We start from the raw sequence: 19,993 nt of genomic DNA, 5'->3' as shown, positions 1-19,993 counted from the left end.
AAACACTTTACCTACTAAGTCACCTCTCCAGCCTCAGTTGTTTTTGGGGACACGATTTCATGTAGCCAAGACTGGCCTATCTGTGTAGCTGAGGATGACCACGAACTCTTGATCCTATTTCCACCTCCTAAGTACTAGAATTATAGGTCTACTGAAGGGCGGGCAGGCGCGACGGCGGGCGGTGGTGGAAATACAGTTGCAATAAAGACCAGAAACTGAGCTATTACCTGCTGAAAAGTTAGTAAAAACAAGCCGGTGCTACAAACAACTCAGGCTTGCCCTGCCAAACAGGGCCCCTGCTTGTAAAGCCAATGCATGTGGTTGGAGCTTAAGGAAGCCAGAGCCAAGCCTTGACTCAGCTCAAGCGGGAACACGTGGCTGATTTAAGCTTTTAGCCAGAACTTGTGGCTATGCTTTCTTGCGCGCGCTCTCTCTCTCTCTCTCACTTGATCTTAAACAAAAGGTCAAGAAGCACTGAAATATGTTATTTTAAAAGCTCTGAGACTCAGCTGGCAAGATGAGTTAATCTGCAGAACCCACACAGTGGAAGGCAAGATCTGATTCTAGCAAGTAATCCTCTGACCTACCTAAACACACACACACACACACACACACACACACACACACACACACACACACACACACACACTCTATGTAAACCAAAAATAAAGACCAAAACAAAATGCTAGATTTGTTCATGGTCAGAACTACAGCTAATATACAATTATACAATGCACCTTTACTCCCTTTAGCTATGAAACTCTTTACCGATGCTGTTGCTGGAATTTCCAGAGTTTGGTGTAAACATCAAAAGTTCTTCCAAAGTAGGACTGCCACTGCTTCTGTCCGTACTGCGGCAAATCTCTGTAAAAATAAAGTGTGTGTTTACTTTAAATTTTTGGAAAATTTGTCAATTAAAGTATTTACACTCAGGTTTTCTCTGTTAAGCCAAGTGCCAATTTTTTGAAGCAAAAATAATTCTAGGGACTAGAACACATGTTTTCCTAGCCTTGCACTAAGTTACAGTTCATCTTAGTGTCCTCTGCACATACTTCTCCCATTGGACACAATCATATCTTCACTGGCAGGTGATACACTTACTTGGGTACTGCTGATTTCCAATGTTTATGTTTAGCTAAGACAGCAGCAATCTGGAAACACTGCTTTAGGAAATACAGATATAAATCCAAGTGGGTGTGTAGTTGGTGCTATTCTACTTCTTAGAAGAAAAATACATGTCCTTAAGTCTGCTGACCTGTGGTATCTGCCTTAGAGAAACAAATACTCCCTACTGTATGAACATTGGGCCTAATCATATTATCTTGTTTGGGGCAAAGAATAGAATTGTAGTTATTCCATTTTCACTTCACCATCTGATCTAAAACTGACTACTCTATAGCCTGCAACACAGAGAAGAAATATTTAATGGATTCGGAGAGCTGCAGACAACTCACAGGTAACCAGGGAATTAGAAATAAATTCCCATTGTAGTAAGGCATGAAAATTTGGGGACATTTGTTATAGGAACAGTATGTAAGAAAAGATGGTGTAAGAGCAGGCTGTTGTGAGGGACCCCAGCATTGGGCTGAGGAGCAGATAACTATCACCAACAGCTGGAAATGGGCCATTGGTAGAATGGCAGAACTCTGCCTACTGTAATTTGGAATGCAGGCAATGTGACAAATGAACTTGGGAGTCTATACAAGAAGGCAGAAATAGAATGTTTCTAGCTAGTCCTGGGTTGTATCAGTTAGTTGTACTTTAATAAAATGCTCTAAGAAAAAAAAATTCTGCCAAAGGGGGAGGGGAGGAATAAAGGAAAACAAATAAAGGAAAGGCTACAAGTAGTCAAAATAGAGAAAATCTACAAATTCAAGAGATTTCAGAACTGAAAGATACAATTTCAAATACTCAGCTATAAAAAACACAACTAAGCCACACACATGTAGCACTTAAGCAAAAGATCTAAGCAGGGGGGGTCATGAGTTTGAGACCATTCTAAGCTACACAAAGGGAGACCCTGTATATATACATAACAAACAAGCAACAACCCCCCCCTCCACACACACAATGAAGGAGCACATTCATAAATGTTTCTGAAGACTCATCCTCACTAAGGAAAAAAAAAATCCCATAGCCTAACCATTTAATATTTTAGTAAATTTTTTTATGTCTGACTATTTTCTTGTAATATTTGTTTTGTTGCTTAAATAAAGAAGTTGTGGGCTGCTGAGATGGCTCAGTGGGTACAGTGTTAGCTGTTTCAAGCCTAAGTCCAATCTCTGGAACCTATATAAAGATGGAAGGAAAGCCAGGTGGTAGTGGTGCACATCTTTAATCCCAGCACTCAGGAGGCAAAGAAGGCGGATCTTTTGAGTTCGAGGCCAACCTAGTCCACAGAGTGAGTTCCAGGAGAGCCAGGGCTGTTACACAGAGAAACACACTGTCTCAAAAAACCAAACTGGATCCCCAAACCCCCCCCCAAAAAATGGAAGGAGAGAATGGATTCCACAGATTGCTTTCTGACTTCCACAAGAGCTCCATGTCATAAATACCCACACATATGTCACAGATATACAAAATGATGATGATGATAAAAGTTGTATTTATATTTTCATTGTGAAGGGAGCAGGCAAAAGGCTTGCATTGTATGCTGGTTGACAAAGATGGAACACACAAGGAAAGTCCCTAGTCTTTGATTTCTGATTGGTGAAAATTGTAACTATAACTTGGCAATAAATGTTTGTGAATTTTACACTTATAAACCCCACTTCTGCCTCTGCTTGGGGCTGTCAGGAGAAACAAGGCTCCAGAGTCCTTGTCCTGCAGCCCTGATTGATCAGTGGACCCACTTATGTGGTGAAATATTAAAATCTTTGGGACTCATAGTGTTGTCTCTCATGTTGCATAATGGGCTAGATGTAACAGCTGTTGTACAAAACAGGGTTTTAAAGATGAAAGTTCTGTGCCCTATGTTGGGGTTATTAGAAGAAGAAAAAACAACTGAGACAAAAGTGATTGGTGTTCTAGTATCACTAAGAAAATCCCTACAAAGGGTTTATCAGTAAATGATAAACATTTTTTCACATTTAGAGCAATGAACAATGTTACTATATACATATTTTTAAACACTAATTTCCTCAAAAGAACTCACAGCATTTATCATTCCAGTCTAAAGAATCAGCCACTGGGCTGGCAAGATGGTTTAGGAGGTAAAGGAGGCTCTTGCCAAGGCTGATGACGCAAGTTTGATCTTCAAGATCCACATGGTAGAAGAAGAGCACCAACTCCCAAAAGTAATCCCTTTACCTTCTCATAGATGACATGGCAGCACTACTCCTTCCCCCACACCAAACAGAAAAAATGTTAAGAATCAGCTATAAAACAATTTCTTTTACAAAATAAGGTTAATTTGTTTCCTATGATCACTCTATTCCTAATGACACACATTTTAGAAGCTAACATACAAACCATTATAAAATGCTTAGTCTACAATTAAAAAAGGTATTTGATAAAGAGTTTTAGACTGGCGGTGGTGGCGCACGCCTTTAATCCCAGCACTCGGGAGGCAGAGACAGGCGGATCTCTGTGAATTTGAGGCTAGCCTGGTCTACAGAGATATCTAGGACAGCCAGGACTACACAGAAAATCCTGTCTCAAAAAACAAAAACAAAAACAAAAAAAAAGGGTTTTAGATAAATTTTTCTACTATTCAGAGCTTGACTCTGGCTTTTAACACTGAATGTATCATCTGATTATTATTGCTGTCAGTAGAGATAAGAAATTAATGATTCATGGAGTTAAATTAAATAGGGCTCTGTGAATTAAATGACTTTGCATTTCATTTTACAAAGGCGCTGTTGTTGCAAGCTAGCTGCTCACATTCTTTTTTTTAGAGGAATGTGCAGGTGTGTGTGCAACACCAGTCTCTCTTTAAATCTTCAGTGCTGTCAGCAGACATCAGTAGGAGGCTGGGAAGAAACAGACCAAATGACTAACCTGATCCTTCTTGTGTAGCCAGTGTGAAGCTGAGTTATCAAAAATCTAGAAGCCTCTTCCAAGTTTCTATAAATTGACCATCTTCATTCACTTGAATGAGCTATAATCACTAATGCCGACCTACAGATTACCCTTCAGCTCTCCTCACTGCCAGTCTTCTGTGTATGACACTTCCTTAACTCCTGACCACTTACAACTCTTCTGTTTTTACAATGTCTTTCACTGGCTTCTCTTTCCTTAGAGTGGTCCTCAAATGCTTAGTGTCTCTATTGTATGTGCATATACACACAAGTTTATATACGCACATGCTCCTGTGTCATGTGTGTGTGTGTGTGTGTGTGTGTGTGTGTGTGTGTAGTTGCTTGGGAATTGTGGCCAGTATGCTAGGACTCAAATTCAAACTCTGGAATAATCCCATCAAGGTATTCCATTCTACTTCTACAGTTTTAGTCACCATGGCAACCAGAACCTGATAATGCACTTGAGCTTTTGATCATTTTCTGAAAGTATTCAAAGCTTTAAAAAAAAAACATTATTCTCACTTCAGGAGTACTGTAACTACATACAAGTACTACCATAAGCAAATCACTCGTTTTACCCACTTCTCATTCTCTGAAGTGTTTTCTTACAGAGTGAATGGAAAGAAAAGTTAAGTATTATCCATATATTCTAGACAGAAAATTTCTATCAGGAAAAACATTTTGTTAAGATAAGTATAGCTTGAGAAACAAAAGGTTCTGGTAACTCAAATGAACATCTCATATAAGATGGAAAGACACAACTACTTGAGTTGAAAGGCTTACCATATATGCCCCCAAATGAAATGATACACAGATAACCTTGAAGCCTTTCATGCACTGACAGGCACTTTTAAACTTTGTTTCTGAAGGGTTAAAAACCCCATAACTGAGAACACCAGGGAGTTTCTGAGGCTCTATATTTTGTATCTTTATTCTGAGTTCAGGTCACATGAGTATGTTTTATTTATTTATTTATTTATCTATCTATTTATTTATTTATTTAAAAAACAAAAAACAAAAACAAAACCATACTTGGGCTGGAAAGACGCTCAGCATTTAAGAGCACAAAGGGCTCTTGTAAAGGACCTGAACTCAATTCCTAGCACCCACACTGCCTGTAACTCCAGTTTCAGGGGAATCCAATGCCTCTGGCTTCCTAGGACTTGTGTTCCCAAACCCACACACATATATACAGAATTTAAAAAGTAAAATATATTAAAACCTTTCAAATTTGAATCTAGAAGCACACTGGGCTGCATCACCAGCACTGTGCCATCTTTACAGCCTCCTCCAAAACAAATACATAAAACTCTCTTCAAACCAAAGAAAGAGAAAACACAAAGGACACCTAGCAAAATGATGAGCAACAAGAGTGGAAGGAATGTCCAAGGAAATGGCTAGTGTTAAGAGTTGACACCACTGTACCTGGATGCCACTTGCCTCCTCTACAAGCTGAGTGCTGGTTTGGACTACCAATGTATTTTGTGTGCTCTATAGGCACTGTGATCTTGTTTTCTATTTAAACCAATACAAATATATAAGGAAGGAGACAATTAAAAAACTTCCTCAAGCAGGGCGGTAGTGGCGCACGCCTTTAACCCCAGCCCTCGGGAGGCAGAGGCAGGTGGATCTCTGAGTTTGAGGCCAGGCTGGGCTACAGAGTGAGTTCCAGGAAAGGCGCAAAGCTATACAGAGAAACCCTGTCTTGAACACCGCCCCCTCAAAACACCAAAAAAACCAAAACCAAAACAAAACCAAAAACCACAACAAACAAACAAAAAAACTTCCTCAAGACAGCAAGAAGTCTCATGGATAAAACTGCTTGCTATACAAACCTGGCAATCTGAGTTTGATCCCCAGAACCCACATAAAGGTGGTAGTAGAAAATCAATGAAAAACAACTTTTTCTTTGTTATCCCCAAAGAAATCTTATATATTGTAAAAATATGATCAAAACCAAACCAAAAGAAAACAAAAACATCATCACTTGAAAGAAGAAAGCTTTTTAGTTTAGTAATTCAAATAAGACAAAGTAAATAGGGGTGAGAAGGTAACATTCTTCCACTTTGCCACCCTGGGGAGCCCAAAGAAAATATTGAACTGACAGAGCACTTTTTAAGAATTTTCAGCTAAGGTTCAATATTGAACAACAAACAGTTATGTTTTAATAAACATATAAAGCACACACATACACAGGATTTTATTTAATACAAAAATTAATTTTTTTTGGGGGGTAATAGAGTCTTTTAACTGTTGTTCAAGCTAGTCTAGACATTTGGGCTCGGGAAGTTATCCTGCCTCAGCCTTCTGAGCAGCCAGATTATAGGCACTGTCCCAGTTTGTGCTGTGTGGAAACACCATGATCTAAAGTAACCTGGGGAAGAAAGGGTTTATTTGGCTTACGTTTCCCAATCATAGTGCATTATGATGGGAAGTCAGGGCAGGCACTCAAGGCAGGGACCTGGAGGCAGGAACTGAAGCAAAGGTCATGAAGGAGTGCTGCTTACTGGCTGCTCCTCATGGCTAACATAGTTACTTCCTTACACAGCTCTGGCCCACCTGTCCAGTGTGGCACAGCCCTTGGTGGATTGGGTTCTCCCACATTATTCATTAATTAAAGAATTGTTAAATAGATTTGCCTACAAGGAATCTGATGGAAGCAATTTTTTCAACTGAAGTTCTCTCTTTCCAGATGACCATAGCTTGTATCAAGTTGACAAAAAAACTAGCACAAGCATACACCACCATGCCTCTCTCAGAAAATCCTTTAACCCAAATAAAGCAAAATATCATGTGGGGCCTGAAGACACGGCTCAGCTGGAAGATAGCACTTGCTGCTCCTGCAGAGAACTCAGGTTCAGTTCCTAGCACCCACGTGGTGGTACACAATTCTCTCTAACTCTAGTTCCAAAGGACCTGACATCCTCTCTGCTGGCACTGCACACACAGCACAAACACAAATGTATAAACAAATCATTCACAGATAAAAAAAAATAAAATCTTTTAAAAAGAGTCATATGGGGCTAGAGACATGGCTCAGCAGTTAAAAACAGGTACTGTTCTCAAAGAGGACCCGAGTTCAATTCATGGCATTCACACCAGGTGGCTCACAACTGTAACTCTACCTACCAGGAATCCAGCTTCTTCTGGACTCCAAGAGTACCTGAACTCAAAACTGTGCATGCTCTTTCCTGGTGGTACTAGACATGCAAGTGGTGCACAAACATGCAGGCAAAGTACCCATACATATAAAATTAATTTGAATAATAAAAAAGACAATTCTAGATAAAATATGATAAAATAAGCAACTGTTAAATACTAAAACAATTTTTTCTTTCTCTCTCTTTTTTTAAGTGACTGGGGATATATACCTCAACAAAAGAATGCTTAGCTAGCATGCACCAAACCTGGGTATGAATCCCAACAATGAGGGTAGAAAGCCAAGGGTAGAAAAGGGAAGTTAGCAGAGAATCAAAATACCAGTATCTTTATGAAACAGAGGCCAAGGCTACCCAATAGGGTTGCCATGAGCTAATATTTTGCACAAGACCCAAGTGTTCACAGATGATTTGGACTTTAATTAAGGCTTAAATTGAAGAGGATCATTCACATAAAACACTAATGTGAATCTTTGGTGGATTTTCTTATCCATTGTTCAAGGTAAAATATCAAAATTCATCATTATTAGTATTGTTAAAATTTAAGACATTATTTCATGAGGATACTATCCTGCAATTAGGAAGACCATGTCTCAAAACCACACACTTGTGCTATAGAGATGCATTAGCTGTTAAGTGCACTGGCTGCTCTTCCGGAGGGCCAGGGTTCAATTCCCAGGACCTGTGTGGTGGTTTACAAGGTCCATAACTCCAACTCCCAGAAGTTCCAGCACTTTCTTGTGACTTCTACAGACACCAGGCATGCATCCAGGCATTTATGCAGTATATTTACATACATGCAGGCAAAACATTTATACACATTAAAAAAAAAAAAGAAAAGGGTGCTTGAACCTCAGTACCTTCATGTATAAAATCATATGTTAAGTATGAGATGAAAGATGAAGATAAAGCCATCTATAAAAACAACAGAAAACAATAAAATACTCATCTAACAAAAGAGCTCCTCTCAACTTGAGTAAAACAAATACTTCTTGCCTTTCCTATTCAGACAGATTAGAGGGAACCATCTCCCCTTAGACCAGAAGTTAAGCCCTGCTAAAGCACTGTTAAACACTTCTTAGGGCTGGAGAGATGGCTCAGTTGTTAAGAGCACTTACTGATATTACAGAGGATCCGGGTTTTGTTCCCAGCACTCACATGTTGGTTCACAACTATCTGTAACTCCAGTTTTGATGCCTTCTTTTCCTCTCTATGGGCACCAGCCTCATACATGGTACACATACTTTTATACAGGCAAAACACTCATATACATAAATAAATCTAAAAACTTTTAAAATGAAAAATACATCCATTAAGTCACTTAATTTTTTTTTTTTTTTTTTTTTTTTTTTTTTTGGTTTTTCGAGACAGGGTTTCTCTGTGTAGCTTTGCACCTTTCCTGGGACTCACTTGGTAGCCCAGGCTGGCCTCGAACTCACAGAGATCCGCCTGGCTCTGCCTCCCGAGTCCTGGGATTAAAGGCGTGCGCCACCACCGCCCGGCTAAGTCACTTAATTTTAATGAGCCTTTATGCCATGCACTTACTTTAATATTTCATTTTTCCTTTAAATAAGCTAAGATGTTGGGCAATTTGGTGATTTGTCTCCTGATAGATGTTAGACCTTTTCCCGGTGTCCCAGCTTGCTTAAGGGAAGGACTATCAACCAAGGTGTCAGGTGGACTATCTTCATGCTAGTACTCTTTAGACATCTTGTGGAAACTACATGGTGATCTCAGTGCTTGCTAACAAAGCACAGCTCTGTCCCTAGAAGGTACTATTCCAGCTACAAGTGCTTCAAAAGAGTTTGTGCCAGACTTTTGACAACCAAAACCTCAGTGACTTCTAGATGATCCTATAGCCACTTTTACCCAGGCCAGAAGGGAAGCATCTGCACTGATGGTCCAGCAGAAAAACTGTGATTGCTACAAACAGTCCTTTTTAGCAAAAATATTTGCTGTGATTTGCTGCCCCCTTGTGTTACAACATGAGACCCGACAATGAAAGGCCTCTGTCTTTTTTTTAGTCTACTTTTGATTTTTATCTTAGTGAAGAAGACTGAGCTCGTAGCACAAAGGTTGACATCAGCAGTGGCACCAGCAGAAAGTAATGAGGGAGCAAAGGCAGTGTCAACTGCACTGCAAAGGAGACAGCAGTGGCAGGAGAACTAGTGATGACCAGCAGTGCAAAGGACACAAGGCTGTGGAAATCGGAAGATAAGAAACTGTAGGCACTACTTGCCACAAGAGCTCCAAGGAGCTGCCAAACATTCAGGACAAAGGGTCACAGACATCGAAGGCTCAAGAGATACAACATTAACTAGTGTAGCGGGCTGAGACTCCCAACACCCTGGTTGCTAAAGGCCGAGGGTTCCAGCACCTGTTCCAAGAGCTATAACATTAGGAAGAACTGCTTGCTTGCTGTCTGTTTCCCTGGTTATCAATGCTAGAAGAGGTTTAGGCTAGCTTCTAAATACTGGGGATGCTGGTGGAAAAAGTACAGAGCTACAATCCCAAATTGCCTGAAGCTCTAAGTCACTAGATTTTTAAAGCCTGGAACAATAGGCCCTGGGCCTACCAGAAGAGCCCTCAGGCCTTCGAACTCAAGAGCTGAGGACTGTCAACACTGGGAGAATCTCCTTGCCTACTCATAATTCCTATCAAGGAAAAGCAAAGGCCCTTAGCCAGCTGACTGGTAACAATAATTTTTAGGTTTATTTTTATTTTTATTTGTGTGTAACTGCCAAAGAGGGCACTGGATCCTCTGGAGTTGGAGTTACAGGTAATTGTAAGCTGTCTAACATGGGTACTGGGAACTGAACTGAGAGCCTCTGTAAAAGTTTCGAGGGCCTTATACATGTTGTCAACCCAACATGTGGTTTTTCATCTAAAAATAAACATTGTCAAAGAAAAAGACTACAGTCACTTCTTTCTGTTTGTTCTTTATTTTTGAGATAGGGTTTCATTTTAGGCCAGGCTGACTTGGCCATTTGTAGCTCAGACTTAACTGTGATTCTCCTACCTCAGCCTCCCCAGTCCTAGGATTACAGGCATGAGCTTCCTCACTGAGCTGCAATTATTTCTAATACAGCTGTGTGTGTGTATTTAATATATGTAAATTATATCTGATATTTGATTCTAAGCATAACTTTCAGAAACCTACCATATATCATGGAGAGGAAAAGCAGAACTAGAGAAAAGTTTAACACATCAAGAGTCTACTAACCTTAACCCATTGAACAGCTGCTTCGATTTATCCAAAAGATAACAGAAATCTGTAACTGTCTTCCGCTCTCCCTGTGGGATGTCATCTTCAGCACCTCCAGAGGACATGGTTTCTTTAAGAGTAAATTCAGTCCTGTAAGAAAACACATATTCATTTACTCAGCTGGTGAACACAAGGTGGAAGTAGGCCCTAGTTACAGCAGCTAATGGCAGTTTCGTGTCTGTCCGTCTGTGTCCGGCACCGCCCCCGCCCCCCAAGACAGAGAATTCTTTTAATTATTCAAATAATCAAAACATGTAAGAAGTGTTGGAAAGTAAATGACCTCATACTGGTAGTGTTAAAAACTGTTGGAAACATACACAAAACCATTTTTAATGTTCTTTCATCTGATAACTATAATTTGAATTTCTATTCTATTGCAGGTATTTGGTCTGTTTAATAATCTGAAATATTGATCCTTTTACCTATTTTCCCAATTTGATTCTGTAAATCCATCCTAGAAAATAATCCTTCACATCTTCTCCATTATTTTATTATTTTAATTGTTATATTAAAACCTAAAAACAATATAATGTGTCCAAAGAGTGAACCAGGGAAATATTCCACAGACTACAAATCCTAGTACTTACATTATGGCTGATTTTCACTTAAGGTGAAGGTGGGGACTGAGGTGATATTCCAGCACCCACACAAAAAGCTGAGCATAGTGGTACATTTGTAATCCCAGAGGTAAGGAGTAAGAGACACGCAGACCTCTAGGGATGGCTGGCTAGCCAGAGTTGGCCATCTTTAAGTTCCAGTGAGAGACCCTATTTCAAAAAACAAGGAGGACAGCACCTAACAAATGACAGCCATCACACACATGGGTACCAGCACACAAATGAACACAAACACACATACATGTGTACACATATACCCTAAAAAAAGGTGAGGCAATGAGTATAAAAAGGATAAAAATTCTCTCACATACAGAGATATACACTAAAACTGTACTTTTTGATATGTCTAGCAATGGGGCTCAATGGGTAAAGAGCTTGCTGTCAAGCCTGATGATCTGAGCTAGATTCCAAGAACCCCTATAGGGTAAAGATGAGAACCGAGTCCCATAAATCATCCTCCAACCCCCGACCCATTAAAAAAATTAACCTATTCTTAGTTGTTCTTTTGCAGAGCTGCCTGAGTAAGTCGTGCTGGGATCAAGAAAAATGGACCTTGGTGGTTCATGTTCCTGGAATTGTATCCATGTCAGTGGATGCCCACACACTCCAGAAGAGAATTTGACATTGCTGCTGCTGCTGTTGCTGTTATAGCAGAGGCGGCCACCATTGCTACTGTTTCTGGGATTACCATTTCATAATTGCTTACTACAGCTAGCACAGTGGAGACCCTGGCAGCAAAAGTAGCTACCACAGTTAATTAATCTTTCATTTTATTTGGTAATATAAATTTAATTCAATAGTCATATACATTTCGATTGGCTTTGAAAATTATAAATTTATAAACTCAAGTTCCATTTGCCTTGGGATACCATCTTACAAGGACTCCAATTTGCAGTAAGGCTTGTTAAGGAAGGGAATGGCTCAGTTGCCTTTAGCCTACTGGCTATGGGTGGGTTAGGACTTCTGTTGGTCTTTTCTGTGTCGAACACACAAATTGCAAGCCCAGTGCCACTTTGAGATCTTTGGCAGCAGTTAACTCTGCAGCTCATACACTACTGAGCCTGTATGATAATGAGTATTCAGAGACGGGTAATACCGGGGGGCACTCACCAATCTAAGACAGAGCGCCTGTGTGGCCTGGGCAGGTGTCTCCATGACGGGTAAGGTGACCTGCTGACGTCCCATGCAACCTAAGTCAGAAGCTCATTTATTAGTAAAAGGGGGACCTGTAGGGCCCTGGTCCCCGTTTTGGATAACTGTTGCCTTGCTTGCTGACCTTGACCTTGACATCCTCCCTATGTTAATTCCCTGCCAGGTTCCACCCTCCTGAATGCTTAAGGGAAGTTCCTTGTCTATATATCCTGCATAATGGGCGTTAACAGCTTAGATGCAAGAATGCAAAACATCTGAGTGCGAACTTCTGCCCTCCAGGGTTCTCCCATTGTGCTGTAAGCCTGTATTTAAGACCTCTTCCCTCCTTCAATAAAAAACATTCGACATTAAAAAAACAAAAAACAAAAAACCAAGGCTGGAGAGATGGCTCAGAGGTTAAGAGCACTGACTGCTCTTCCAGAGTTCCTGAGTTCAATTCCCAGTACCCACATGGTGGCTTACAACCATCTGTAATGAGATCTGGCGCCCTCCTCTGTGTATATAATAAATAAATAAAATCTTAAAAAAATTAACCTATACTTTATTGAATACAAGCTATCTTCATTTGTGATCAGTTTTATTAACCAGCCATTTAAAAAAGGTAACCTGTACTAAATTAAAACATACAACAATAACTCATTTTGTTTACAAAGACAGAACTTCCTGGGACAACTCAAGACTCAGAAATCTGGTCCCAGTGTATAGGGAGACAATAAGACAAGAGTAGACAAGGGTCAGAGATTAGAGCAAGAAGAATATAATTACTTTTTAAATTAAAAATAAAAAGATTCATTGTATATAGTATTTTTAAAATTTGCATATGTGCGCGTGTGTGTGTGTGTGTGTGCATGTATGTGTGTGTGTGTGTGTGTGTGTATCGGATCTCCTGAAACCGAGTTATACGTGGCCGTGAGCTGACATGAATTCTGGGAACCAAACTCATTGTCCTCTGGAAGTGCTCTTAACTGCTGAGCCATCTTTCTAGCCCCTGGTAGTTATTTTAATGAACCCTTTTTCTCCCCAATATTATCTGGAACAGGCAACAGTGGATGCAAGGCAGGAAAACTATCAGCAGACCTAAAGTAGTCAAAAGCCTACTGGGTAACACAAAGCTGTCACTGGAGACAGATGGTGGTAAAGCCTTGTTTATTTATTGTTTTTTTTTTTTTTTTTTTTTTTTTTTTTTTTTTTTTTTTTTTTTTTTTTTTTTTTTTTTTTTTGAGACAGGATTGCTCTGTGTAGCTCTGACTGTCCTGGAACTAGCTCTGTAGACCAAGCTGGCCTCAAACTCACAAAGATCCATTTGCCTCTGCCTCCCAGGTGCCAGGATTAAAGGTGTGCACCACCATCGCCTGTCTTATTATTTTTTAATCATGTGTATATGTGTGTCTATGTCTATGTGAGTGTTTGCCATGTGTGTGGGTGCCAATGGAGTTCAGAGATGTTGGATACCCTGGAGCTGTAATTATAGGCAGCTCAGCTGTCCAATACAGGTATGGGAATTGAACTCAGTCCTCTGGAAGAGCAATACATGCTCTTAACTGCTGAGCCATCTCTCCAGCCCTGAAGTAATTTTTAACATCCATGGTCAATACTGGGTGGTTTTTGCATGTTCCCATGTTCTGTTACCCTACTGCTCTTCTCATTTCATGGACTAGAGGAAAGAGATCATGAGTAGCTTTGTTCCTAAGAAGGGAGTTCAAACCTTAATGTGAAAGACCTTGACCCTGGTAAATCTCCTAATACATGCCTACAACCTGCCCCTTCATTTCCTAAGCACAGCAGGAGAGGTATAAACCAAGCTATAGCTTTCCTGACTCCATCTCATATTCTCATCAATGAAGGTTGCTAATGTCCATAGGACAGATGACTGACTTCACAGGAGGAAAAAAAGTAAATAGAATAAAGCTAACTAAGGGAGAATATTAGAAACAAAGCAGGTAGAAATGTTATTATAAAACAAATATAATCACCGAAATAATAAACTTTATAGAAGGGTTTAAGAGCAAGATGGAGATTTTCAAAATAATTCATAATCTATATAAATGCCAGCTTTAAGGCAGTCTGCTAAAAGTAATTAGGAAGAGATGAGGCATATGTCAAGGGATATAAGGACTAGAGTGACAAGAGAAATCAATATCCATGTAATAGTGTATATGAACATAAAAGCCGCACAAGGAAAAATAAACAGTTGCAAAAATATCAATACAAAGCCGGGCGGTGGTGGCGCACGCCTTTAATCCCAGGACTCGGGAGGCAGAGCCAGGAGGATCTCTGTGAGTTCGAGGCCAGCCTGGGCTACCAAGTGAGTCCCAGGAAAGTCGCAAAGCTACACAGAGAAACCCTGTCTCGAAAAACCAAAAAAAAAAAAAAAAATTAATACATTTCCTAGAATGAAAAAAAATATAAGATTTCAGACTGAAAAGACTCTAAGAATGTCTAACAAACTAGAGAGACAGATATCCCACAGCTAAAAATCAAACATCAAAGTAAAATTTAAGAAACAGGGAAATACACGATTAAAAATCAACATTAGCTGAAATACTGAAATGAAAAGCAGTAGTCTATTGGGCATAGTGATGCACATGCCTGTAACTCAGTACACAGGAAGAAGTTGAGGCATGAGGATTGGGAGTTCAAGACCAACTTGGCCCACAGGATAAGAACCTCTATCAGGGCCAGGCAGTGGTGGTGCACGCCTTTAATCCCAGCACTTGGGAGGCAGAGCCAGGTGGATCTCTGTGAGTTTAAGGCCAGAATGGTCTACAGAGTGAGATCCAGGAAAGGCACAAAGCTACACAGAGAAACCCTGTCTCAAAAAACAAAACAAAACAAAAAACCTCTATCAAAACCAAAGGCAGTAGCAGTAGTCTGCTGGCTGATCCTTCTCCCACCATCTCTATCTTATCCCCCAACACAACAGTTTCCACCTCTGTGAGCTGTATGTTGAATATTTTCCTTATGGTTCTACACAAGAAACTTTTCTTGTTGTTGCTTTATTTGTCTGTTGTTGATAATTACAAATTTGCAATAACATCAAGAAGATTCTCGTTTTAGTACAGCTCCCAGAAATCCTCTTTACGTCATTAGTTATATTCTTATGTATATAATTATTTGAAGCTATATAAATTTATCTTTCAATCAAGTACTTTTTGGCTAAATATTTAACAAATGGGGGTTTACTTTTTTTGTATATATACACATGTGACTGTATGTATATGGATCAAGTGCATGCAAGCCTGCAGAGATCAGAAGAGGCATTGTATCACCTAGAACTAGTTGTTACAGGAGGTTGTGAGCTGCCACGTGGGCACTGAGAACCAAACTCAGGTCCTTTGCAAGAGCAGTAAATGCTCTTAATCTCTGAGCCATCTCTCCATCACCAAAAAGTAATAAGTGCTTATTTGGGAACCTTTCTTAAAATGTAATGTGTGTTTATGATGTGTATATGTGTATGTGTATATGTGTGTGTGTGTGTGTGTGTGTGTGTGTGTGTGTGTGTGTGTGTGTATGGTTGAAAATACTATGGCATGTGTGTAGCACCCTCCACCTTCCATCTTTTTTGAGACAGTATCATTTTGCTGTTCAATGCTATACCCACCATGCTAGCTGGCACAAGAGCTTTGAGAAATTGTTTCTGTCTCCTATTGCACTGGGTTACAGATGCTTGCTACCACATCCTGCTTTACATAGAGTAAATGTACCTAGCAAAATCCTACTTCTAATAAGCAAGCAAACAAACCCAGCTCTTCATACTTAAATATAAACAGGAATCAAAACTTCTACTTTATGAGTACTATAAAGGAAAGGAAAGGCAAAGTGAACACAAATTCCAGATATTCACTCTCTAAGTGAAGAAGTTATGTTTTTGATTTTTAATGCCTAATACTGAAAGGGAATATTTGGTTCACCTAAAAGCAGTGGTTCTCAACCTTCTAGTTGTGACTCCTAGAGTAGGAGGTGGGGGGGTGGAGGGATTGAAAGACCCCTTTCACAGAGGTCACATATCAGATACCCTGCATATCAGGTATTTATATTAGAATTCATAACAGTAGCAAAATTACAGTTATGAAGTAGCAGCAAAATAACTTTATGGTTGGGGGTCTCCATTGTTAGAACCCAGGTGCTCCCCCAGCCGGCTTCAGTGCCAAAAGTCATGTCATCACCAGCCAACAAATGTGACAAGGTCCCCACCATCACAGACTCTCTCTTGCTCTCTCACTGTCTGTCTCTCTTGAGACAGCCTTTCTCACCCCCCACAATAAATCTCTTGTGTGAGATCTGTTGTATGGTGTGATCTTTGCAGCATGCCTTGGCCCTGCTAAGGTAGTCCTGTTGCTAAACCCTAATGACCACAGCAGGAGGCACTGTATTAAAGGGTCCGAGCACTGCCCTAAAGGAATTCCCTTTCTGTGGTGATATTGTGTTCCCCAAAATATTGTGCACCCTAGTAAACTTATTTGGGGTCAGAGAACAGAACAGCCACTAGATATAGAGGCCAAAAAATGGTGGCATGCACATCTTTAATCCCGATCACATGACAGGCAGATCTCTGTGTGTTTAAGGATACAGCCAGGCATGGTGACTCACACCTTTAATCCCAGGAAGTGATGGCAGAAAGCAGAAAGGTATATAATGCGTGAGGACCAGGAACTAGAGCCTGGTTAAGTTTTCAGGCTTTTGAGAAGCTGTTCAGCTGAGATCCATTTGAATAAGGCATCCAGTCTGAGGAAACAGGATCAGCTGAGATATTTGCAAGGAGAGTTGGCCTTGGTTTGTTTTGCTTCTCTGATCTTCCAGCATTCACCCCAGTACCTGGCTTTAGGTTTGTTTGATTTCATTAATAAGACTTTTTAAGATTCGTGTTACACCTTTCCCTTATTTGCACAAGGGACCTGTTAAGGCCCCTATACCTCTTAAGAGATTTCTTTTAAGGTAGAATCTGTATCTACAACTGTGGCTTAAATGAGAACGTCCCTCGTAGGCTCATATACTTGAATACTTGGTCCCCAGTTACTGGGAACTGTTAGGGAAGGATTAAAGAGATATGGCCTTGTTGGAGGAACGTGTCACTGCAGATGGGCTTTGAGATTTCAAAAGACCCCACCATTTCTGGTGTGCTCTTTCTGCCTCCTGAGTTTTTTTGAGATGTGATTTCTCAGCTGTACCTCCTGCCATGCCTTCACTGGCCATCAAGAACTCTGAACTCTAATCCCCTAAAAACCATAGGCCCAGTTGAACTCTTTTTCTTGTGCAAGTTGCCTTGGTCTTAGTGTTTTATCACAGCAATAGAGAAGTCACAAAGACAGCTATCATCAAAGTGGTACCAATAGGCCTGTCAACTGATATATGGCTACATAGTCAGCAACTATACAGTGAGAACTTACCAGCCATGGTAAAGTGGTCAAGAGAGAAGGAGAGAGGAAGGGAGCATTTAATTATACTATTAATAAAGGTAGGCAACATTTTTACTAAGGAAAAAAAGATCAAGCTGGGCATGGTGATACATGTCTGTAATGCCAGCACTAGGGAAACTGAGGCAGGAAGATCTCCAGTTTGAGGCCAGCCTGGTCTACATAGAGAAAGTCTCCCTCAAACAAAAATAATGACAACAAGCAGCCAAGCAAGCAAGCAAGCAAGCAAGCAAACAGCAACAACAACAACAAAAACCAACCAATCAAACAAACAAACAAAAAAAAACCCAAACAAAACAAAAAACAGAGCTGGGATGTAGTTCAATTGATTGAGTGTTCCTTAGCATTCGTGAAGCCCTGGTCTACTCCCAACACCAAATTAGCCATGCGTGGTGACAAATGCTAGTAATCCCAGAACAGACTGGGATATGTGTTTCAAAACTTTAAAAACAAAGAGAATAGAGGAGAGCAGAGGGCAGGGAAGGAGGAAAAACAAAACAAAAACAAAAACAAAACAAAACAAAAAACCAAGACAAAAGGGAAAAGAAAAAGAGACTTCTGGATAACAATCAGCTAACTTTGAAGTAAGAATCATCTGTTGCAGAGTTCCCTCTGTTCCTGATGATCTTGAACCTCTAGAGGGTCAAAATAGCCATAAAGAGGCCAATGTCATCAAAGAGAGAAGGCAGAAATACTGAGGAAGAGTTTCCTACAGAGAATGGGGTGTCAGACTGATTAAACCCTTTCCCTTGGGCAGAGAGAGTTAAGCTCAACTGTTAAGATCATTTGTTGCTCTTGCAGAGGACCCTGGTTCAATTCCCAGCACCTACATGGTGACTCATAACCATCTGTAACTCCAGTTCTGAGGGATCTGAAGCCCTCTTCTGACCTCAACAGGTACCAGGCACACACATGGTGCACACAACGTGCAGGCAAAACACTCATACACATGTAAAAAACAAAAACAAACATCAAAACCAAAACCACAACAGAAAAACTCTTCCCTGAACAATCAAGCCTTACCCCTTGCCTAGGCTCCACTGTGATCAAAGTGAAGGCCTGTGTTTAAACAGGCACTAGTAACTTTTAGACAATTTAGAAATTAGTAAATTAGCTGAAGTGCCAACACTTCCACACAACTTTTCTGGATTCCCCCTATCAGAAACATTTTCTTTTCTCTGATTTTTTGAATGACTTCTCTTATAGCTTAGCTGCTTTTCATCATGAATACTTGTGCACATCCTGGCTTCCCTTACTAAATTGTAAGTTTTTTGAGTTACTACCTGTGTGAGATAACTTCTGCAAAGGCCCTTGTACAAGTGCTTTGAAAACAGTTCCCAGACAGCTCCAACAGGAACTGGTCATGGTAGGTACAAAGGTCAGTGAGTGCCTCTCCAAGGTAGGCACTATCTCATGGCAGAGACTGTGTGAGTGTTAGAAATCCAAGAAAGCTAGGAGTAAGGAAAAGGGGCTGTAGCCAACTTGGAAATCTAAAAGCTGCAAAGAGGCTCATCCCAGTGGGAATGCCAAATAGCTGGTCTTGTAAGTGTGGACAAAGGTCAGTCTTCCCAGAAAGAAAGAAGTCAGCCATTAGCCTGACCTAACTGGCACATGGAGCACGTGAAGATTTTGTAAAGACAAAGCATTAGCAACATTTCTGATCTAGCCAGGGAGTGGTGATGCACACCTTTAATCCCAGCACTTGGGAGGCAGTCAGGCAGATCTGTGTTCCAGGCCAGCCTGGTCTACAGAGTGATTTCCAGGACAGCCAGGGCTACACAGAGAAACCCTGTCTTGAAAACAAACAAACAAACAAACAAACAAACAAACAAAACCAGATCCAAAATGAGGAAGATTAACTATGACATTGAAAGACCCCCAGGGGAGATCTTCCTTCAGGAGAGACCCTAAACCCAAGGAACACACCGAAACCACCGATCAGATGCAAAAGCAAGAGGGTTTATTTAGACCAGGTACCTGGGGTGAAGTCTCTCGGAGGACTTGTGCCCCTTCCTAGGAGAAGGGGGACTTTTTATGGGATCCCAGGGGCAGAGGCGCGGTTACAGAAGCGAGAAGCATAGTTACAGGGTCCCTATTGGTTGTTTCAAATAAGGCCAGGGTGAACTTGGGGTCGTATGTGTGTGGCTGACTTGGCCTTGCCCAGGGTATAGTGGGTGTTTTTCCAGCCCAGCTGCTTATTCCTCAAGGCCAGGGGGCCAGCCATAAAATATCCTGATTTGACTCAACTGTTTTTCTCCCAAGGCCGCTGACCACAGTTATCTCTCTCCCAAGGCCGGATGGCTGGCCATAGTTATCTCTCTCCCAAGGCCGGATGGCTAGCCAGCCACAGCTGTGAACTCCTGTTTTT

General features: G+C 40.7%; 1 protein-coding gene across 4 annotated transcripts in view; it reads right to left on the bottom strand.

Annotated features, from left to right (window-relative positions):
• Positions 1-19,993, bottom strand: part of Scai (suppressor of cancer cell invasion) — a 115,568-nt gene that overhangs the window by 37,438 nt on the left and 58,137 nt on the right. For all 4 annotated transcript variants that reach the window (XR_003733089.2, XM_028856788.2, XM_028856786.2 and 1 more), the window contains 2 exons: positions 10,401-10,532; positions 769-864 (listed from right to left, as the gene is read on the bottom strand). Coding sequence is in view for 3 of the 4 variants with exons in the window: in XM_028856788.2 (XP_028712621.1) it covers positions 769-864; positions 10,401-10,532 (228 nt within the window). In the remaining variant the exon portion in view is untranslated. The remainder of the gene's footprint in view (positions 1-768; positions 865-10,400; positions 10,533-19,993) is intronic.

The sequence above is a fragment of the Peromyscus leucopus genome, chromosome 4 (assembly GCF_004664715.2).
Source record: "Peromyscus leucopus breed LL Stock chromosome 4, UCI_PerLeu_2.1, whole genome shotgun sequence".
Taxonomy (NCBI): Eukaryota; Metazoa; Chordata; class Mammalia; order Rodentia; family Cricetidae; genus Peromyscus; species Peromyscus leucopus.
Note: the sequence above shows the minus strand (reverse complement) of the source record. Positions and strands in the feature narration are given on the sequence as shown.